Here is a 23,260-nt window from a genome sequence, read left to right as displayed (position 1 = left end):
CCATGAAAAAGGATTATATTCCCAGAAGGTTTTCTGATTTAAGTTTCTATTTTAGGTTATCTTTATGTAACTTTGCTATATAGACAAGGCCTTGGAATGGGAAATGCTATTTATTTAAACCAATTGACGTGCTGAAATTATGTTCAGTTTCACAGATGTTTTGTGCAATCGCTATATGGATATTTCTGTCCAGTTCTAACAGTGTCATACAAACTTTTTATTATGGAAATAATGTAGGAGATGGTTATTCTCAAAATTTTTACTTAAATAATGAAATAAAAATCAGTGTTTGTGTCTGAGAATCTGTTTCTGATGTCTGTAAAGGTGCTGCTGGTGCTCTTCACTTCCCTGAATGGTCCAGCCTCCCAGTGTTTTTGCGCCTATGGGATTGTATGATCACACTGACACCGATAATTCTGCAGTATTTGAATGGGTTAATATACCACAGGTTCTCAGAACTACAGGGTAGAAAAAGAAACAAAAGCAAGCCATGCCTGACAAAACCAAGTGTCCTAATGTGTGCCTCTTGCACCAGTTCATTTTGTAGCCATGGACAGTTGCTTATTGTAGCAGAGTGAAAGCCTAATCCATTGAAATGTATGGGGAAATTCCCGTGGGCTGTCGTACTGGTTATGAGTTTGGAAATCTTGGTGTACGTGTCCTCAGTACCCAGAGACCATGAGCCAACTGTTGGCTCAGAAGGTTCCCTTGTGCTCCAGACCTTCTCTTTGTTCCTTTTGGCTCTGTTTTAGAGTAAGTCTCTGCTTCCTTGCACTTGAGCTAGAAACTAATGGTTGCAAGTTTTCTCTTTCCATATTTGCCATCACCTTTACCTGACGTACTTCCCTCTCCCAAATACACTTTTATCATTAAAATAAAAATGTGGCCTCTCTATGACAGATTGGCAGCCGAAGAGAAGCAGTGCTGGGAATAGTTGGATTCGATGTCCTGTGCCAAAGGCACGAATCAGCTGTCAACAGGTATTATTAATTTGTTTAAAGTTCTTTTTAAAAGTATAACTCATGTGACAGAGGGTGTCTTAAAGATTTTCCTCTGCTGGGGCCAGCAAGGAAGGAGGAGTCTCAGCTAGAACACAGTGGGAAGATGAACTGGATTAGGATTCATTTCACTCTTCACTTACCTGGTTCCCTTTCAAATGCTTGCACCACTGGAGGCAAGACCAAGCAAACAGGAAAGTTTAGGTCTTTCGTAAGAGCCATCTGAATGGTTCAGACTTTAAACGTTCCTGAACCTGGGGTTTGATTCTTCCTCAACATCTCTGTTGAATGCAGACTTGTTCCATGAATGCCTCACTGGTGCTAAATGGTATTCTTGGTTGGACAGTTTATTTGCGTGTACTGAAGCTTGAGTTGTGGAGTGGCTGCAAAGAAAAGAATCCTGGTTTCTGTGTTGATGCATGGCAATTCATGTGAGAAACACCCGCTGATGCCCTATGGTGCACATTAACAGAAAAAAACCTCTGGGGGCTGCTGTGATATATTAAATGTTTTGGAAATTCAGCCTGTAGTTGTGAACACAAGCCTACAGTCACTTTTTTTTTGGTGAAATATCTGTGGTTTTCCCCACTGTAGCTTAAAGTAGATCCCTGCAGCTTCTCTGCAATCAGCCTTTTCCAGCTCTTTGCCTTTGATCAGTCTGTTTATCCCTGTTCACTTAAAAACCTGTTTTCTGGGATTATTTCTTTTCAGAGCTTCATCACGCCTCCTGGAGCACAGATTAGTAATAAATGCTCTTTACCTCTGCTGGATGTGCTGCTTTATATATATTTTTCTTCCCTTCTTGTAAGCATTTTGCAAAAGCTTAACATGAAAGTAGTTAATTCTAGCAAAAAAAGCTGTCGTGACTCTGAACTCGTAATTAGCTTGTTCAAAGGAGTTGGTCTTTCACTATAATGGTGTTTACCTGGAAGAAAGAAGTGCAGTCCCTGAAATTTCAGGCAATTATGTACTAATACTTAGTCTGAAAGATTATTTATGTTTAAGCTACCCTCTGTCCATCACAAAACACAGGCAATGCCATGTGCCTTGTAAGAAGCTGAAAAACTTCTCTGTAAAGCTTTGGAAGTACAATAAGGCACAGAAAACAAGCAATAGGTGAAGAGCTTTCCCGGCTTTCCAGGAGAGTTGAGTACCAAGGGAAAGCAGTACTTGGAAAAATGCCCTTTCTCAATCGTGCTTTTCCTTAGCAGGTATCCAGCAGAAGGAGATCTGCAGTTGTCCTTTGTATCTCCCCACTGGTGTAAAGTTGAAGAAAGGAAAGAGTGGAACAAAAGCGTGTATCTTTTATCTTGCATCTCTGAAGCCTTTTTCCGCATCCAGTCTGGGTTCATTTTGCAGTTTTAGGTCGTATGTATTCCCTCAGTCACATAATTTAATGCATTTAGTCTATGGGAAGCACGGTTGATGTCAGAGCAATAAATAGGCTCAATATCCTCAATGTAAATGTCAGCTTGCTTCTGAAATCTCTTCCCTGAATCCTGCTCTGCCGCTTTTCTTCCCCATCTCATGGGACTGGAGAGCAGAGCAGTGCCCAGAGGTTGGTTACACACGGTGTGACTGCATCAGTGACAGGCTTAACATCGTGACTCACCACTGGAGAAAATTGAGCTAAATAGGTTGTGGCTCAAAATAGTTGTGATGGAGAAAGCCACGCAACATGAATTGAAAATAAAGATGATACTAAGCCCACAAAGCCTGTTAGCCTTATATCCAAATGCATGAATTGTTGGCCCCAAACCTTGCAGGCTTGTGCCGATTGGGAATGGCACTCAGAGGCTGCCCTCTGGGTTTTGCTGGTGATGGAATTGGGTTTAATATGTGCTTGGTATAGTTTTGTTCTAGACTACAGCTCTTCCCAGCACTGTGCACTGTTTTACTCTAGCTTTGCCATAGCCTGACCTGACTTTGGGTTTTTAGAAGAATGAAAGTGATAGAGGTTTGAGTTTTTTTAAGAATATTTTGCTGTTGATCATCATGATTTAGAAGTTAAGAGAAAAAATTATGCCAGGATGTTTTCTGTTTTAGTTTGATTTCAGGATTGGGGGGGTTGTTTGGGTTTCTTTGCTTGTGGCAAAGAATCCTCCCTCTTGCTGCCCTGTAGTGGCTGGCTCTGAGGGCATGGAATGGAAAGAGATTGCTTTTGGTAAGCAAGAATAGACAAGTGTTTCAGGAGGCTTGCAGTGGAGTGGCATGACATTGTGATGTAAATAGCGTGTGCAAAACCATGCTTCACTATGCAGAATACCTAGTTCTGTGTCAAGAAGTGCCTGCAGCATTGTAAAACACCCTCAAACTGGTTACACTGTGTTCTGATCATAAAGTAGCTTTATTTGGATAACTCTTCTAGAGCTAAAAAGGATTTAGGTCGCGGGAGAGATGAGGTGCTGGTAGGAAAGAGCTGAGACAGGAGGCAATGGAAGTAGGGGGAGGGATGGTGTTATTTTTAAAGAAATGCTTTCCAAGCTGTCATTGATCTGTGCTATTAATTAAGAGCTTTTTAACAAGGCTGCATCTCCTTCATTTCTTAGCAGGTCTCTCTCAGACGGTAGGAATAGGACGTGCTGTGTTCAGTGATGCAGAGCTTCGCAACCGGTGGGCTCCTGACAACAGAAATGTGTCTGGAAATGCTCACACATCCCCGGCTGTCTGCAGAGAGGAAAGGGGAGCTCAGGGGAGCCCAGGAGAGAGGAAAGGGGTAAGGCAGTAGCAAGGTGCAAAGGGAAAAAGAGCTGAAAATAGGTCATTGTGCAGAGGAGAATGACAAGAAGGAAGGAAAATCTCCTGCAAGCTCCCAAGGGGTGGGTGGAGGTTGACACTTTGCTCATTGATGCTCTTCAGCACCAAATTGCAAGGAAATAGAAATGATCTGCTTTGGCAACAGCGGCTGCATCTGCAGGTAGAGCCTTGGCCTGCAGCACGGGTTACTGCAGCGCGCAGCCTCTGCAGCTGCGGTGATAGACATCCATGTTCTGACAGCACAATTGTCCATCTACATTATTTATGGCACATGTGGTGTCCTTCCTTTCACTGTGAGGCGTTTAAAGCAGACCGTTTCCTCTCTGTTTAATCCTTCAGAGGAAACCATGTAAAATGGAGAGAGAAAGACAATGATAGTAAATATGTCATTTGGGCACATTTGGCAATCAGCGTGAGTGGAGAAAATAGGAAATTGGTTTGTCATGAGTGTGCTTCATCTGAGAACACAAGTTCCAGTGTTTTCACTACTGCTTAGATACAGTATTAGAAACGTCTTGGTTTGAAACCTCTGTAGTGTGACCACTGAGGCCATGTTTAGGAAATCCTTCAGGAGGGTTGTATTCTTTGCTTATTTATTTTTTAATCCCATATTATCATCTTTTACATTATCCCTGGCCATCTCAAAGTACTGTTATCATATTATCCCATATTATTGTAATCCCATACATCTCTCAGAAACCTGAGAGATTTAGTTGCTGTCATTTCCTGCATTCTGGATCCGGTCTATGTAGGCTTGGCTTTAATCTTAATAATGGCAGTGAATGCCACCAAATACAACCCGGTCTTAAATATTTTCACAAGCCTTAACATTTTCTGTTTGCTGTTTTCTCATGAGGAAGTCCTTCATTTATTTTCACAGCAGAAAGTTTCTTCTTGCTTGAAGGAGCAGCTCTTACACCATTCCTCTTTCCTCCTGGCCGGGTTACCGAATTGCAGTTGTGAGGTAAGGATGATTTTTTGTGCATTTTTTGGCAGCCCTTGATCTCAACTTCTTTGCAATTTGTGACAGGCTCTGTGGTGTGTTCCCTGTCCTCTGGCAAGCTTGGGTTTGAAATCCTTTATTCTGCGTGGAGAGGTCTTCTCCATCCCTCGACAAGCAAAGGAGAAAGCTGCCAGCAGCTGCAGGACTGACATGTACATGTTCAATTTTCATAATTGAGTCTTTTGAGCAAAATCTGTAGGAGTAAAAAGGTTTTGGAAGCTGTAGTTCTACAAATCTGACCATTGGGAGCTTATTAAACATGAGGCTTGGGAGAGAGGAGGTAGCAACAGCTCCTTCTGAGATCACTCAGTGTCATGAAGCTCCATCTTAGAGGTGCTCAGAAGGGCTTGAACTTGACAAGTAGCCCCTGGTTTTGTTCCCTCTGGTAATTGCAAGTTCCACATTTCAGCACAGATACAGATTTTAAGGCCCTGAGGTGCCTAAAAGCACATTTGCCTCTAAACCACAGAGATTTGGAAGGATGTAAATCTGCTTGGGTAAATAAGGACATACAGGGTAAAGCCTAAGAAGGACCCTAACCAGGGTCAGACCAGGTTCCCAGAAGTATTTGGTGCAAGATACAGCACAAGCCATTCCCTCTGTTGTCCAGTGTTGCTACAGAATTGCTCAGCAGTGAATTGTAAGGTGACCCAGAGCAGACATTTGCTCCAAATAGTATCTCTGAGGTGCCTCACCTTCCAGCCTTACCCCTGGGGTGCTGCTGTTACCCCAAACCTTGCTGAGAGCAAAATGTAAAGTCCTGGAGTGAGAAAACAGATTTTTTTTTTGCCATTACTTTATATATCTGTGTACAGAAAGCACTTTGAGCAGTGAACATTGGGCCAGTGCCTGGTCTGATGTCCAGGTAGTGCTGAGGTCTCCCACTTTAAATGGAACTAGAGCAGAAAAAGCCTGATTAGGCTCAGACCAGCTAGAGCAAAAGCAACTTTTTATAATGACAGCCTGTAATCACCACAGGGCTGCTTATAGCAACTCACTAATCTGGATTGGTCGGCGTGGTGACATTCATCTCCTGTTTGTTTCAGCATGGTTTTGAGCATCAGTCCAGCCTCTGCCTGCCACAGTAATTGTCTTTTATCACTCTCGCAGATTGCTTTTCCCTGGAGCAAAGTCCTGGTATTTTTTCATTACCACAGTGGGGAAACAAGGCTCAGAGACAGGGAATGGTATTGCCTCCACCGATTTCTGCTGTTGCTTTTAATTTGTTCCAAACCAAAGGCTTGTTAGTGACTATTCCTAGCTGAGAACCTGTACAAAGCCCATCACTACGGCATCTGTGGTTTCCCAGCAATCCAGGAAGCAACACAACTGACAGCTCTCTTGTGTTGGTCTGAACTGACATGTGCCTTGTTCCAGCTGCTGCTCTGTTTGGCTTCCTTATTATAGTTGCATTTTAGCAGTGTGCTCCAAACCAAACTAACACCTATTTTCTCCAGTGCTTAGAGTTCTGATTTGCTCCATGATTTTACATTTATTCTTTGGTTTAAAAAAGCAACGGAGGAGCAAAGTAACCAGCAGCAGTCTGGTTAAGCAGCTTCCTTCTGCCTCATTCTTGGGCTGAAATCCTGGGAACAGAGCACGTGTTTGCTCTTGTTCAATCTGGGTTTCCTGGCCTTGTATCCCCATTAATATTCCTTTCCACACCTGGCACGTGCATTTTATCAGCTTTTGGAAATCACCAGGGAATGTGTGTATAGGACAAGGGACAAAGGTAAAAGGGTGAAATCCCGGTGGAGTTTCATGTCAGTGTATCTTTATAAATTCCAATTTAATTTATAAATTAGTATTGGCTAATGGACCAGATGAGCTATGGGTCACCATGTGTGTTCTTACATCTTTCAGCTTCAGTGAAAGGGATGACCTCAGGGAACCCTCTTCAAAAAGAAGCAAAATAACTTATTTCTTCCAAAATCACTGATACCACGAAGCAAACCTGTAACTGTATTTGGGACAATGTGTGTCTGTAATATTTCACTCAGCAGCCTCGGCTGCAGGTCCCTGGTCTGTGTGTGCAGGGGGTGGATTTGAGTTCTCACACATCAGTTTTAAGTGTAGCCCTAATCACTGCAGGAGTAAAATGGATAACACAGCAGCTTTGCAGCTCCACAGGTTGTGGAATCCCAGAAGTACATTAGACAAGCCTACACAAGTGTGACAAGCACAGCATAAACCTGTGCGTTCTTACACTGTCTAATCGCGATGTGCTCATCCCCTGTAATTCCTGCTCAATAGTCTCAGTTCTATGGCTGCCAGGTTGTACCAAGAACCAAAGCTCCTGGGAAATCCTGCTGCTTTCAAATACATAAAGATAATTTTTGAGTTGGAGGCAAATGCAATTCATATTACTTCAGCTGCACTTGGCATACGTTCCCGAGCCTAGAGATGCAGCTAGGGATCACTGGAGCACTCGGCAAACCAGCCAGAGGAGATCCTAGCGGGCCAAGTGCTTACAGGAATGAGTGCCTTGAATGAGGAATCCATACTGTTTCCATGCAAGTTTTATACCAATGCACAAAAAGCACAAATCACATGAACATTCCTCTGCCCTTGGGCATACTTTGAGATAGGACTAGAAGGATGTTGAACACATTTAGGAATGTGAAGCCGTTACTCCTCCCATATGGTTTATTGAGGATCTCAGGTTTCAAAGCATGAGTAGCAGTGAGGCCCGTTATTCTTTCCAGCATGCAAAAGGCACAAGAAAGTCATCAATGTGATTCTGTGCAAAGTGTCTCTAAGAAAACACACAGCGAGGAAATGACAGGAATGAGCCCCTGATGGAAGAGAAAGCCAAAGCGCCTTCAGGAAGGCGCTGAAGAGTTCTGAAAGTGGTTGTACTTTTTCAGAGTCCAGATAGGCTCAGTCGGTGAAAGATGCTTTGCAAATCCATGAAGGAAAACTCAAGAGACAGAGCCAGAAGGCTTAAAACAATAATCTCCTTCGTGTGCCAAAATTCAGGATGGAAGTCAAAATGATTTATCTCAGGGAAAAATGTGCGGCAGTTAAAGACAGACATTAAATTCCTTAAAAAAAAGTGCACAAAACCCAGACGTACAAAGTGGGTACATTCTAAGAGCAGCTCAATAAAAAATATTCCTTTTGATGAGAAGAATTAAGAAAATGGATACTTGAAGAACACAAATCTGCCTGGACTGTGACCAGCTATTGCCGCCTGCTGCCAGGAGTGCCTCCGAGCACAACATGACATCTTCTAGCATAGAGTCCCCACTACCTGCGTGTGTGAAATGTGGCCAGTGAACAATTTGGGAACACGTACAGGGCCGAGTTTCAAATTGGCTGTCGGGAAACTTCCTGGGATTCCCATCTCTCCCACAGGAGCTGACCGGCGCTGGAGGTGGCGTCGCTTCCCGGTGGGCACAGCTGAGCCCGTGAACCCCTGAGCCTCTGCTGGAGTTGAATACTTAAACCTAAAAAAGGCATTCACAAGTTGACGCATTGTTTTGTTGTTGTTGTCTTATTTCCTTGCAGTATACGTTTCTACTTCTAGACTATGGAATGTTACATTAAACAACATAATTATTCATTACCTTGCTTCAAATTTCATTACAGTTACTGAGGCTTCATCATAATTTGACACAGCACAGAGACACCAAACTAAACACCAAGCAGCCAGCACTAGATGTATTTTTTCTTTAAGTACCAATAAGCAAAATATCCCATTCCCCCTAGAGATCCCATCAGGAAGGAGGCTCCGAAAAAGGAGGGAGGTTTCCGCTTGACCAGCCTGAAGGCATTGGGTACCACTGCAGAGAGGAGCGTGGTGTGTATATCTCCCAAAACTTTCCTGAAGGCGAAGCGTTTCTGTATCCTGTCGAAGAAGGACTGTAGGTTAGGTCTGCTGCCATCCTCCCAGTATTTCTTAGAGAGTCCCAGAAACTTGAGGCGGTGCAGGGTGGCTCCTAACAAGACATCAGCCAGAGTAAAGACGCATCCGCAGAGCCAAAGTTCACACTTCTGCCCTGGAGAGAGAAGCAAAGGGTAAGGTAGGTAGGGTAAGACAAAACCCTTGGGTGGGCACCTAAAGGCTTGCTCAGAAGATCCACAAAGGCAGGAGCATTTGCATTAGACATGGTGTGTTTTGTCTCAGCTCTCCAATGCCCCAAGAGACAAGACCTCCATCTATGTGATGGAGGATGTGTGGGTCCAAAAAGATGGGAATGTAAGATGATAATTTGTAGCCCATGTGAAGATATATGGCTCTGCTGCCTCTCTCCCAGGTCAAGAGCTGCAGGAGATAGGAAAGGGCACTTGGCTCCCCCTTGAAGGAAGATGCGGTGCAGTGACCCCTTCTGCTGTGTTAGTGCTCAGGGAGAGCAGCAGTGTTTGTCCTTGGCTGCACTGGGAGCTGTTTCAGGAGTGTCATGTTAACTTGCCCTATTTTAGGGATGTGAGAAATCCTTGGGAATTAAAGACACTTGCTGGCGCAGCCTGGCTGCTCTCCTTGCGCAGTATCAGGGAGGTCCTGCCTCCTCTGTCCCCTCTCCTGCTCCAGGGACCCTGCTCCAGGACACCAAAACTGGCAGCATGTCTGTGCCAGGAGCCAGGTTTTTGGAGGAGGCAGGGCTCAGAGCGAGTGCTGGGAGTGAAGAAAGACATCAAAGTGTTGACAGCCCCTGATAACGGCTGATCCTGGAAATAACCTCACCAGAGAGGCCTCCAGAAATAAACCAAGCCGTTGTTAGGCTGGAAGAAGTGGGCTCAAGCCAGGATAGTGTTAAGCACTTCCCTCATGCCCTTTCAATACCAAGGAGTAGGGCTGGGATGGAGATGAAGGAAGCTGTAGATAAGGAACAACAGCAGAAGGGGCACAAAACCATCCAGCCTCAGCCCCTGGCTTTGCACCAAAGCCTTGATTCTGGGGCTCTTCCACTGTCCTGTGTCTGTTATATCAGGGAAGGAGAGAGGCACCTTTATTGCACCCCTGTGCAAGCACTGGTGCTGCAGGGGTGCCTGCAGGGCCAGGCCAGGGGAATTAGTGGTAATTAGCAGCCCTCATTTGTGTCGCTTGGCAGCCTGCCTAATCCTGCTGGAGGCACTGCCCAAGTGCACAGATTGCCTCTGCCTAATTAGTCAATAAATGTTTTTGGTGACTAATGAATCATAGGGGTGCTGCAGCCAGAGCCTCCTGGGTGCTGCGGGGACCCTGAGGATGCTTCAGCTCCCGGGTAAGGGCAGTGGGGCTGGGGTGGCTGCCTCCCTCCCAGGCACTGCTGTGGGTGAAGGAGTAAAGCACATTGTGAGGATGGTGACATTGGGAGAGTGTGATCTGGCCTTGTCCCTTGTGACTCTGGGCTTGCTGTACCTGCTGAGGTTTGGACCTGGCTGTGGGTACTGCAGCCCCTCACACCCCTTCCCAGCACCAAGGAGGGGCAGAAGCATGCGCAAAGGCAACTCATCCCCCTTTGCATCCACAGCAGCCCCAGCTAGGACCAGCCTGTCCCAGCCCAATGGGGTGCCTGTAGGAGAGGGTTGCCCTGTGCTCCTTCAGCATCTCTCACCCTCCTGCTGCCGGCCCTGCCCTGCTCACATCGCTGTGTGCTGGGTGGGAGGAGAGCTGCTGCACTGCAGCTCCTGGGATGCTGCCAAAGGGCTGGTGCTTGTGCCCGCTGCTGAGATCCTGACCTGGCCACAGGCGCATGAGGAGGAGTTTGGGGGCTCTGAGCAGAGGGCATGCAAAGGACCAAAGGCAGTGGAGTGCCTGGGTGCTGGTGGCAGCATCAGCCACTCCTCTGCTCCAGGCACCCAGGGTGTCCTCCAAGGGCACCTCATTAGACTGAATTCTGCTGAGCTATCTCAGCCCTCAGATCAGTTAATGAGAGTGTTCGTTAAACGCAATTAGAGCAACACAGAGTGCTGCTGCGAATGCATCAGGGCTCTCAGCAAATCCCCAACCCAGTGCCTTGCAGGGCCTGACCTTGGCACCTCTGAGGGACCTTTGGTGTGTCCCCAAGCGTGACGCACGGCTCCCGCAGCCGAGGGCAGCTCCAGGGGAAGCTCTGGGGCCATTCCCCGATTAACTGCGTCTGGGCTCTGCTCCGGACCTGGCTCCGTGGCACTGGCAGCCACCAGCCCTGTTGAGGCTGGGGTTTTGAGCCCTGCCAGCAGCAGGGACAGGAGGGTGATGGCATCATCCCGGGGTGACAGCGGGACAAGCGATGCCCAGCTGTGCCCATGCATCCCTGTCTGCCAGGGCGGCTCTCAGCAGGCACCCAGCAGCGTGTATTTGATGTCAGGGATGGCTGCTGTTGCTCTCTCCTACCCGCTGGTTTTTGACGCAGGTCCTGTAAGGCTCCCACCTCTCCAGGGCCCCTCAAATTCCTGTTGGGTTTCTCTTCCCACACTCCACTGGGAAGTGCTGCAGCCCCTTGGCTGAAGGACATGGTCCCAGTCCTGCGCTTCCAGCAGTAAGTGCTCCTCAGTGCAATAGCCTGGGGCCAGCCTGCTCCTTCCCAAACCAGCCAGAGCATCAGTCACTGGCAGCCCCTTCTGGGGCGGGGAGGGACCTGTCACCACCCTGTGATGACTTTGGAGCTCCCAGAGAGCAATGTGAGGACAGGGTCCTGCTGTCCCCTGTGGCAAGGGGTGTGAGGGCTCCCTGAAGCAGCAGTGGTTTGCTGCAGAGCCCCGCAGAAGTCCGAGCCCCACTGGTGGTTGCCTCATGGAGGATGTTCATCATGTTCAAAGTCATCAGCTGTTCCTGGCATTGCACCTTGCCCTTGTGTGATAAAACACCCCATAAATGCAGCCCAGCACCTACCTTGGTACTCCAGTTTCCTCTTCTCCAGCTCAGCCTCAATTTGGTCTAGCACCATCCCCAGTTCACCAAGGATCTTCTTCAAGTAGTTCACATTGTCATGCTCCAGGATCTTGGCCTGGGTGGAGAGCAGGGTTAGGAAGGAGGGTGGGTGGATGCGCATGTGTCCCTGCAACCATGCAGGGACATAAGGCATCAGGTGCCCATGCCAGGTCCATGGGTCATGCTCCCCCTTCCCCTCCCAGCAGAGATGTGTGTGGCTTCGACCCACTCACCATGAGCTTCTTCTGCTTGGAGAGGTAAGGCTCTGATAGCTGTGGCTCCTCTTCATGGTCCAGCTTCATCAGCTCCATGCTGGCATTAGCTAAATGTCCTGGGAGGAGACAGACAGCAGGGCTGAGGGGTTGTGTTTGGCAGGGGTGAGGAAGACCTTGTGTCTGGTAGCAAAGAACCTTGTACTACCTGCAAAATAGTGTTGTGGCACCAAAAAAAAAATACCCTGGAGAGCTAAAATGGGCCAAATTCCTGGCTTGCTACTGCCATATGGATGGGTAGTTGGGGCACCACACATCCTCCCATCTGCTCCCCGAAGGCCAGTGCTGGCTGTGGGATATGGCAGATTCCCCCTCCCTGGCCATGATGAGTCCCAGCTCTGCAGGTTTTGGGGTGGGGGGTAGGGGGGGCAGCTCTTCATTTCCTCTGCTGGATCACATTAGAGCTGCTAGCAGATCTTTGTCTGTTTCTTCCTGTTTTAAGAACATGCTTGAGCTCCCCCATAACCTGGTTCCTGCAGCTCCATCCCCAGCAGGTTGATCCTTTGGGATGTCTGAGCCGGCTGCCCATGTGTAGGTGTGCGTGCAGAGCAGCATGGCAGGGAGCTGCATGGGGGGGATGCTCTCTCCCAGATGAAGCTGTCTCATCCTGACTTGGTGTCCAGGGATGCAATGCAGTAGCGTAAAGCTCATTGAAAGCCCAGGAGTGATGCCCACTCTCCTCCCTCGCAGGGTACAGGGAGGATGCAAAGGGCTTTGTGCAAGGGAGCTAACGGACAGAAAGGAGCAGAGTAAATGGAAGAATAGAATATGAGATGTAGAGTAACACCTTAAGGACGACATAAATTACCCAAAGCTGGGCTAATCTCTTTCCTGCCAGGGACCATCTGTCTCTTCCTCCTTGTTCCCTCCAATAAGGGCTTGGCTCTGCTGATGCTTATGCTTACTAAGGCTCCCAGCCAGCTTTCCTGGGGCTCTAACTTGGAAGGAAATGTGGATATCACCCTGGTTTCATTCCCCTGTTCCCCTTGAGAGCCTGGCCCTCAGTTCTCCTTGGGAACACAACTACGTGGTTTTGCCTTGTCCACTGCAATGGGGCAGCCAAGCCATTGCCTGGTGTAGGAGACATGCTGAGGAGGAAGGGCACCACCAGCACTGTGGCATCCCATGAACCTGCCCACAGCCCCTTCATTGCAGTGACTTGGGAAAAATGCCTCCAGCGAGGAGGTTTGGATGGAGAGATGTTTTTAAGGATTCCTGCAGAGTGCTGGGGAGGTGATGTGAGGTAGATGGGGTCTGAAGCCATTGCAGCAGCATGTTTTGAGGAGGGGATGGTCTCTACATCCTGTATCTACCTAAGGTCCAGGGGAGGAGGTGATGCGTGGTGGCACGGAGAAAGCTGCCAGTGCAGGGTGCCAGCAGAAGCAGGGCAGACGGTGAGATACAACTCAGAAACAGCCTATTTGTCTTTGTGCATGTGTGCATCCCGTCTCCGAGGGACCTAGACAGCTGAATGAAAGGACAGTCAGGAAGAGGGGGAATGGTGTATGCTATGGGCACTGCTTGAGGGGAGAGACATGGGGCACACTGGTGCCATCCCAACAAGGTCACTTTTCTGGTGAGGGACTCTCTCCAGGAGCCATCCTTGCCATTGAGTTATATTAAGCATCTTCAATGTTTTATGAGCACTTGAAGGTCAGGTACACAGTCTTATGCCGATTCATCCACTATCTGCAACTCAATCTGGCTGGACTCTCCCACCTTTGCCCATAGAGCTACTGGAGGGAGAGGAGATGTGCAGGAGGAGCAAATTCATGTGCCCCAGAAAGAGCTGGGTGAGAAGTGTGCATGGCCCATGGGAGCCCAGACACCCCCAGGGTTAAGAAGCCTCTACAGGGTGTCTGAAGCTCCCAAATTAACTGTTCTTGGCTATTTCCCAGCTCGGTCCCTGCCTGCATTGGTGGAAAGGGCTGATAAGCATGAGCAGCGTGGCTGGCTGGGCTGAAGGAAGGGCTGGGGGGAGCCATCCCACTGGCACCAGCCCTGGGCAGCCCAGCTGGAGAGGCGACTTACTGCGGATCTCAGTGGTGGCGTACTTTGGGATCATGGAGTCGGTGGTGAGCTCAGGGTGCAGGATGCAGCCGTGCGTGTAGGCATCCATGGGGAGCGAGTCCAGCAGCTCCCGGTACTGCAGCACCCGCGAGTGCAGGAGGCTGCCCGGCTCCGGGATCAGCTGCGTGACGTTTTCTGTGGGGGCAAAGCGAAAGCTGTTAGTGGGACCAGGGGGGCTCAGGCACTCATTAGTGGTTCATTAGCTTGTGCTGGACACCGGGGTGCAATCCTGATGGAGCTACATCCAAGCAGGGCTGAATGCGGTGGTGCATTAACTCAAAACTCTGCCCCATGTTCTGCCCTCTCCTTGCTGCCCATCCTGGCCACATCCAGCCCATCCCCAGAGATCCGATTCCTGCAGGACCATAGCGAGGTGTACACATGTGTCCGCAGGAGCTCAGTGTAGCTAGTCCTTCATCTCTGCACCCCTGAACTTGTACGCTGTGGTTTCACATCTCTTAGAGGGGGAACAAAATCCTCCTGATCTGATGAAAAGAGCTAAAACACGGGGGTCTGAATTTGGGGTCTCCTGAGTTACGCATTCGTCACTCCAGTGCTGATGAGGTTCCTCATTCTGCTGGGCTTCCTTGAAAGTCCCTTTCAAAACAGGTAATCAGGGAGTAGTTGACCAAAGAAGGAGCCCAGGACACCTTCTCACTGCATTCAGCAGGCGCATCCCTCATCCCTGCCAGCTCTGTTCTTCCTCGCCTTGTTGGGTTTAATTCATTTTCCATGGATGGCAGTTTGAATCGTGCTCTTTTTATTACACTTTCAGCTCAAAATACATGGAAGATGACACCACAAGGAGTGAAATGTTGCTCTTGTCTCCCCCAAGAATGTCAGGTCCTTTTTTTTATGGGATCATAAATGTTTATGGCGTTTGCAGATAGCAGTTAATAGGGAGTGAGTAAATTTACCACCTGGACTCAGTAAAGCTGGTTGCCCTCATGCTGTCCACAGTGCAGGGCTCACTGTGTGCCAGTGTCTCAGACCAAGTTAAGGTGCATCAGCAGAAGAACTTTGGCTGATGTGGCCAACACGGCCCCTTAAATTAAGGGCCTGAAATGACAGTTCTGCTCCCTGCCTGGACTCCAGCTCTCCAAGCAGGGATTTTCCATCTGAGAACAGCAACCAGCTGAATGAAATAATAACAACCAACCTATAGCCTGTGTGCTCCTTCCACAGGGCTCCCAGCCAGCGCCTGACAGGCTGGGGCCAAGGCTGGAAACCAGCACATCCAGAGTGACTGACCAGTGCAGCAGCCAGACGGAGCGACCACAATGAAATAGCGGTGTGCTGGCTATTGGCCCGCACCCTTCAGCATGTCCCAGGGAGGTTTTCCAGTGGGATGGTGCTCACCCTGCCTTTGCACACCACGGCAGACCTGCACAATGGGCTGCTGTTGCATCTAGTCAGCAAGCGATGGGCTGTGCAAAGGTGGGGTAGGGCTGGGAGTGTAGTCTTTGGAGGATCCCCTTGCCCAGGCTCTGAGATGTGTTGCCACCAGCCACCTCTCAGTGGTTCCTTGGCACTGCCAGGCAAAGCCCTAGTAAGAAACACCCTCAAAGGTGGCTTATTGGCACTATTCACTGCTTTGTTGGGGAAAGAAAAGCATTGCTCATCACACCACTCTTCACTGATAGCTGAACCTCAGCGTGTGTGTAAGCAGCTGGAAAAGACCGTGCTCCCAGCCCAGGGGAAAATATAACTCAGTGAATACACTTCCTTATAAAGGCATTTTCAAGCTCTGCACGTTTCTGCCAGGTGGGTGATTCCTCCTCAGACCAATGCTGCAGCATACTGATACTGCTTTTGCCAGGCAGCTGGTGGGCGATGGCTCAGAGCAGAGCATGCAGCAGGGAGTTGTGCTCCAGGCCCTCTTCCCTGGAGCTTCCCCTCTCATTTCTCTGTGAAAAGGTAAGAATTTGCCCCTGGCTGGCAAGTCTCAATGACAGGAGTGTCCCAGCACACGGCAGCACTCTGTCCCCTTCCTGCTGGCGACAGCCTGTTGTCACATATGCTGGAGCACCTGCCCTTTGCACAGACTCGGTGAAGTGGTGCAGGAACCGCAGCCCATGGATCGATGGCTCCCCACTGCCCCTTATCGCAGGGGCTGCAGCCAGGCAGGAAAGTGGCTGCCGTTCCCTGGGAGCTGTTGCCAGCATGGGCTGCTCCCATCCAATCCCATCCCCACTGCCCTGCCAGCAAGCGATGATGGTGCCTCCAGTGAGCAGCAGCACCACGGTGGGGCCGGGAGAGGACAGCAGCTGAACTGGCAAGATGCCCTTGCTTCGGGAGCTATTTTGAGATGGTTTTGATGTTTCTGTTGCAAGGGGGATGAATGCTGGGGCGAACGTCGTGATGGCACAGCCCAAGCTCCCTGCTCAGCTTTGTGGCCTCCCCAGCCTGATATCCTGCAAGTTTGGGGAAATGAAGGTGAAGGGATGTGAGGTGCTGGGGAGAGGCTGCTGTGCAAGCAACCACCTTCAAGCACTGTCTCAGCATCCTCGTGTACTGGGCTGAGCCAGCCGCTGGCTGCAGACCTGCTCCAGGGGAAATATGAGCTTCACTCTACCAGCTGTCCCTTCCTCTGGGTTTGTGTCACATCATCCTCCCATGGTCCCCAGCACTGCTGACTTTGACTTTAAAGAGGCAGTTTGTCTGTGGCACAGCGGCACCAGCGCTGGCAGGGTCCCCTGCCCATGGCCGGTGGCACAGAGCTCATCCACAAAGGGGAGGGGAGCAGCAGCACCCAGTTCAAACCCACCTTCTCTCAGCAGAGCCACTTATGGTGGTTTTTATACATTTACCTGAGGCCAAATTACAAAGGTGGCCAAATCCTGAAGTATTCCTATCGGCCATGCCCCAGGTGTGATTCTAGTCAGATGCCACCATGCACCATGGAGACAAGAGGAAATGGTCCGGTTTGGGAATGTGGCCTTCAAGGCAGAAAAAAGGGGGACCTGACCCCTTCAGCAGACCTTCCAAGGGACGTTTGGGGTTTTCTGCTGGAAATCCTTCTTTCTCATGGGTAAACATAGAAGTTTGGGGAGGGCTGGTCTCTTGCTGCTCTTCTGGGGTTAAGGGTGAAACTTTAAAGGAAAAACGGGATGTATTTGACAAACAGCATCTGGATTATACCCAAGCTTCCCCTGAGACGTAACCCACCCTCCTTACCTCCCGTGAAGTTCTTCTCCATGTAGTCGATGATCTGGTTGTAATCACTGATGATGTTGTCCCTGTGGATGATGACTGGCACCTCCTCCCCCAGGTTGAGCCGCATGAACCAGGGCTCCTTGTGCTCCATCAGGGGCATGCTGACATCCCGCTCCTCGCAGGGCAGCCCCTTCTCTGCAATGACCAACCGCACCTGAGGGCAAGAGGACAGGGAGAAAGGGCTCAGCCCCATGCATTGACCTGATCCCCAGCCCCCTTGAAGCAAACCAGCCCCCCCCTCTCCCCCCCACCATCACACCTTCCTTGTCCTCCACTACTGCTTCAGCACAGTGATGTGCCAGGACACAGGCTTATCCTGCCAGAAACCAACCATGGGGCAGCTGCAAAATCCAGGCAGTCAAGCAAGGATTTACCTTCCCAGCAAACAGAGGAGACTCAAACCCATTCTAGCTTTGCGGGATAATGGACCATCTTCCTTCTGGTCACTGGTGGCCTCTATGACAGGCAGAGGGGCTGGAGAGCCCAAACCTTGGCAGTGGGAGGAGGGAGGTGGCAGGTCCCCAGCTGTGGGGAATCACTGTGTTGATGTGGGTCTCAATATAACCCAGCACACAGCCAAGGAGGAAGTAGAGGTTGTAGTGATGTGTTGTACTTGTACCTAGTGAGTTGTACTTCCTGACTGAAGGAGACCTGGATGCTAGCTCAGGTATGTTCTGCTCTTGGGGGTGTGCTCTGGCTTTACCAGACATGTCTTGAGCAGGGAGAAGGCTCTGTTTTGTGGAGGGTTTTAAGGAGCCCCTATGACCTTACACAGCATCCTTCCTCTTCTGCTGTTGGCCTGAGGGCATCACCCACCATCTTTGCACTTCTTGCGCCAAACCTGCTGCCTTCCCCTTCCCCTGCTTCTTCCCTCCTCCAGCCCCAGTCCAGCAAGCAGCACCACTGCGGTGGCCCCATCCATCTCATGGGTGGGAAAGCTGAGTCCAGCAGTGTGGAAGGGCAAGAATGAGGCTGGATGCGGGGCACTGTCCCCATCCCTATCACCGATGTCCAGCCCTCAGGGCTGATCCTGCTTTGCTCTGTGCTTGAGATGGTGTTGAATATGCACTAAGGGATGGCATTTTAGGCTTCTGGGTTATAAAAAACTGACTGTTACGAACTAAGTATGTCAAGCACTCAAAAAAAAACCCTGCTTGGGGGATGTGAGACAGCCATGATTTACAGAACCACTGAATGAGAGGAAAAGCGCTTGTTTTCCTCCAACTAGCAGCAGCTAAAAATACAACTTAACAAATATAAGCATTTCTATGAGTACTTCAGAGTTCCTGGGGAATTAGTCATTAAGAATTTACAGAGTTGGCAAATTAATTTTTAATTTTCAAGTCAAACAAGTAAAAGCCTGGGTCCCTCAACTGCAACTTGCTCTCAGCCTTTTCCCCTCAGCTGATGGATAAAGCCTGGCCAGGACGGGCTGGGGCATCCAGCCCCAAGCTCCCTGTGCTTCCCTGTTCTGCTATCAAGAGCTGAGGCTGAAGGCCTGGCGTGAGGCAGTGCTCCTGGGGTAACCCTGGTGCCTGTGGGCAAGGGGAGCCCCTGCCAGTGCTCCCATGATGAGGGCTCCCAGCCAGGCATGATGGAACCTGCCTGTACCCCAACAGCGCTGGCATGGCTGCAATAAGGCATCTTGTGTAAAAAGCCAACACTGGCCATAAAACTCAATAAATCCCTTTGCAGGCAAGGCCAGATGCTGATGGGGGCTCAGGATCCCTCTCATAAACAGCCCAGTGCCCCAAAGGGTGCCTCTGAGCAGCTCATAGGGAAGAGCAGGAGAAGCTTCACCCATGGCCGGCTCTGAGCAGAACTCTGATGCAGGGGGTCCTGTGTATCTCCCACCCTGCAATGTTCATCCCACCAGCTTGTGCTCATCCACCTCCCAGCAAACGCTCTTTCTTTGCAAGTGACCTCAAAAGCAAAGCCTGGAGCAGTGCAGGAGCTGATGTAGCAGCAGGTGCTGTGGCTCCAGTTGTGCCGTGCCCCATTCCTGCAGAGGGGAGGCCGATTGTAGGAAACCCCACACAAGAAGTGCTTTATCTGCTGCCTCCCTTCTGCCCGCAGCCAAATGAGCAAGACACAGAATAGCAGCAAGCCCGGAGTGAGGCAGGGAGCTGGGCTGGAGCATCCCTCGCTGGTGCGGATCAGAAGCCCATTAGTCACCCAATCCTGGCAGCAGTGAAGCCGACCATGTGCAGCCACCCTGCTGCATTGGGCATCCTCCCCTTTCTTTGTGCCTGCAAGTAGGAATCTGTGCTTGCAAGTAGGGGCACCTCTGCCCCAGCCTCCCCACCGGGCTGTGGGGATCAACGGCGGCTTTGCACCGGGGGAACTTTGTGTTTTCCCACCCCTCTGAATAGCTCATTCCCTGTATAATCTTACTGGCATGGGAACAACGGGGGCTCGGGGCTGGGAGGAGAAGGCTGGGTTTTCAACACAGCTGCTGTGCTGCAAAATGAGCATTTACTATTGCCTGGAAAAGGTGATTCTTCATTGGGGTGCGCCAGGAATTTCCAGGGCATTGCTGCAATGACAGGGGTAAATCGCTGCTGCGTGGCAGGATCTGCTCCCTGGAAGGAGCCTGGCTCGGGGGCTGCCTTTCCCAGCGGCAGGAGGTGGGAGCAGGGTGGTCCCAGGCCCGGCTCAGCCTTTGTCTATGCTCCTGGCCACGCCAGAGCGGGGCTGTGAGCGAGCACAAAGCCGAGGCGGCCCCCGGTGCAAGCCGCGATCCCAAAGCAAAAGCAGGATTTGGCTGAGCACATACACACACACCACACACCCCCCCATCCCATCCCTCCCCAGGTAGATGTTGTTAAAACGCAGAACCACAGGTACAAAAGAGCTCTCGGCCACACGCTGCTGCCCTCGCCAGTCCTGGGGATTAGCCCCTTGCTCTCCCTTCGAGTGTATCCATCCTCCCGAGGCAAGGGGGTGTCCTGGGGGCTGGAGGTGATTCTTCCCCGGGAACCCGGGGCCGAGTGATGCTTCTCTTTACCTTTTGCGAGCTGAAGGACTGGGTCCAGTGGTACAAAACCAGCCTGTCCTGGGATTTGAGAGCGGGGTCTGTCGGGTCCTGGTTTTCCTCCCCTTCCGTGGATTTCCCCGCGTCGTTCTCCAGCGCCGAGATGGGCCACCAGCTGCAGTTGGTGGGAGTAACATTATTGGGAGTCGCCATGACAGCCTGCGAGCAGCGGGGAGAGGGACGGGGAGCGAGCGCCGCTAGCCCAGCATCACATGGGCTCCCGCCAGCAGCATCACTCCCGGGGCAGCTCCATCTCCCCGGCCGGGGTGGGCAGCGGTGGGTGCCGGGCTCACAGAGGAGGATGATGGTGGTGGCAGCGGTGCTCTGGGTGAAATCCCAGCCCGTCCCCGCTCCTGGCGGGGCTCCCACGGAAGCGTGCGGGCATCGCTTGGATAGGCGAGTCAGCAGCGGAGGCTCCTGCTGCCTGCCTACCTGCCTGCTCGGCAATCCGGGAGCTGCTCCAACCCCTGCGGATCCTTAGGAATATTTTGTAGCAGAGATGAAGATTTTGTTTGGACTGGGTTAGATATGGCAGATACTGACACCAGGGAATTAGATCTGTGGGAGGCTGTCATTTTGGCTAAAGCAGCCTCTGAACTGCACCATTAGTTCACCATCATCATCATCACCCAAGGACATGCAGCGATACGGCAAGGGGTAAGGGTTTTAAACTGACAAAGGGGAGATTTAGATTAGATATTAGGAAACAGTCCTTTACCGTAAGGATGGCACTGGCACAAGTTGCCCAGAGAAGCTGTGGCTGCCCCATCCCTGGCAGTGTTCAAGGCCAGGTTGGACACAGGGGCTTGGAGCAACCTGCTCTAGTGGAAGGTGTCCCTGCCCGTGGCAGGGGGTTGGAACTGGATGAGCTTTAAGGTCTCTTCCAACCCAAACCAGTCTGTGATATGTAACAAATAGCTTCACTGATGGGTATTGGCTTTAAAATGTCTAGCAGGAGTCTTGCCTGCCTTGCAACCTCCATGGAAAGCGGCAGCAATGGCCCTTTAAAGGTATTCACTGATTTTTTGGAGAGCACAGATGAGTTACTGCCTAATGGGTGTTATGCAGTCTGTACTGGGGTAGAGCTACACAACCCTTACTGTGTACTGGAGCCCTCGGATGCCTGGCCAAACTGGACAGCTATCCTCCATCAAAGTAGGCATGATTGGGGGTCATTTCCAGAATTACCAGGGTTTGTCACAATTGTCGACCATCTGGGTTTGCTCTGAGAGCACTGGGGCTTCTGGAGCTGCTGCTCTCCAGGCATTATGAGCATCACCCAGAGGTTTGCAGTGTAACCAGCTGGCACCTGGATCTGTGCTTTGGGACACTCAGCTTTGTAAGGCTCCATCTCCAGCAATCTGGCAGCCTGGAGATATTCCCCACGCATGGGACTAGCTGCCAGTGCTGGTGGGTAAAACCAGCCCTGTTATAGTGGTTATTGGGGCAGGTTCTGGAGAGGACGGAGGAGAGGGCTCTGGGTGTGAATGTGGCTCCTCCATGTGCTGCTCCAACATCTACCCGTGCTGGAGTTGATGAGGTTGGAGACAGGAAGGTTTGAGAAAGCTGGTTTAAGTGGAGAAACTGAAGCACACTTCATCCAGGAGCACTGAGAGGGAGCAGGGCTGCAATAACATAGTGAAAGGAGCAATTTTCTGGGGACTGGGAGGTAAAAATGAATCCTTTGGTGTTGTGCTGTCCTGCTTGCAGGGCGTGCAGTAGGGTGGTGGTGGAAGGGCAAGGCTGGGAAGTGCTATCCCCTGCCCTGCCTCCTCCCTGCCTTCTCCCCTGTAGGCAGCAGCCCCTCAAAGCCAGCCTCCCTCCCCAGCCCAGGGCATCCCAAGTGCTGCTGGAGACCCTGCACTGGCCTTGGGGGCACCCATAGGGAAAGGTTCCAGCTTGGCCTCTGCTTTGGGGCTGAAAACACAGAGAAAACTGAGCTTTAAAAAGCTGCCCCATCGTGCAGTACCAACCATCCTGCCCTCTGCTCTGCAGCCTTCCCTCCCGCCTGCTTCATGCGGGAGAGCCCTTGCTGCCCAAGAAGCGTCTTTTCGGGGAAGGGGACACCTTTGCGTTTAGAAAAGGAAAGGAGCAGCTTGACCAAGCAAAAGTGGTTCTCTCCTGCGAATCGCTGTCCAGAAAGCCCCATCTAGTGGCATATATTGTGATGAATTGATGCTGCGCTGTTGGGAATAAAAATGACAAGTGGCTTCATCCCTTTGGGTCCCACAGGTATGCGGTGCCACTGGAGGTGCTAGTTTATTTAGCTGGGTTTGGGCTTGTTAAACTGAGCAAGGCTTGAGGGGCACGATGGGTGCCAGCCCCTTTAGTGGGTGTCCTGACCTTGTGTGACCTTGAGATCCACCCCAGCTCTTGTCCACAGCCTTGCTGCCTGCGGAAGGGGCCAGTGCTGGGCTGCCCCATGGGGTGCTGTATGGTTGGACGCGATGGCATTGGCAGAGTCCTGCCAGAAGGTGCCATTGGGGCAGGATTGTGGGTGTTGGTGGTTCAGAAATACACAATCCGAGGCGCCTCATCTCGGAGCCGATGTAAATATTATGGAAAGGAGAGAGCAGGTGGCTGGAGTCAGTGATGGGACTTTGCAGGCACAGAAGCACCTGCCCTGGTTTAGGAGAAGGTGGAATTTGGGCTGTAGAATCAGCTCCACTGATTTTTTTAGTTCTTTTTTTTCCTGGTGGCCTGATTGAGCATCTGCCAATGTAAAGCTTGGCTGGGACTCGGTTTGGCTTCCCTAAGGTGAGAAATAAACTTCATTGCTCCAGGGTGCGCTTCTGCATCCCACTTTGGTTGAACTAGTCCTGAAACTAGACAAGTAGGCTTGTAAAGTGCTGGCGGAAGCCACTGTAATGGAAAACAAAACAGCTTGAATCACCTGAGATAGGAAGTAGAAAGGGAAGTCCTGGGAGTAATGTAAGCCCAGCAGTGCTTTCTCAGAATACTTTAGACATACCCTTGTGTGGATTGACTGGGGACATCCTAGAGCACCCGTGAGCAGAAAAAATACCCCAGGCTGGCTGGGGCAGTAGGGCTGTGGAGCTGTGCTCAGCACTG

At 50.6% G+C, this 23,260-nt stretch overlaps 1 protein-coding gene across 1 annotated transcript; it reads right to left on the bottom strand.

Moving 5' to 3' along the window:
* Positions 1-7,368: 7,368 nt before the first annotated feature.
* Positions 7,369-20,645, bottom strand: GDAP1L1 (ganglioside induced differentiation associated protein 1 like 1). The gene is made up of 6 exons (XM_030503382.1): positions 20,162-20,645; positions 17,116-17,308; positions 13,900-14,073; positions 11,830-11,927; positions 11,558-11,672; positions 7,369-8,759 (listed from the first exon to the last, which is right to left on the bottom strand). The coding sequence occupies exons 1-6, from the start codon at positions 20,339-20,341 to the stop codon at positions 8,416-8,418; spliced, it is 1,104 nt and encodes a 367-aa protein (XP_030359242.1). The 5' UTR covers positions 20,342-20,645; the 3' UTR covers positions 7,369-8,415.
* Positions 20,646-23,260: the final 2,615 nt, after the last annotated feature.

The sequence above is a fragment of the Strigops habroptila genome, chromosome 13, assembly GCF_004027225.2.
Source record: "Strigops habroptila isolate Jane chromosome 13, bStrHab1.2.pri, whole genome shotgun sequence".
NCBI lineage: Eukaryota > Metazoa > Chordata > Aves > Psittaciformes > Psittacidae > Strigops > Strigops habroptila.
This window is presented reverse-complemented; position numbering and strand designations above follow the sequence as displayed.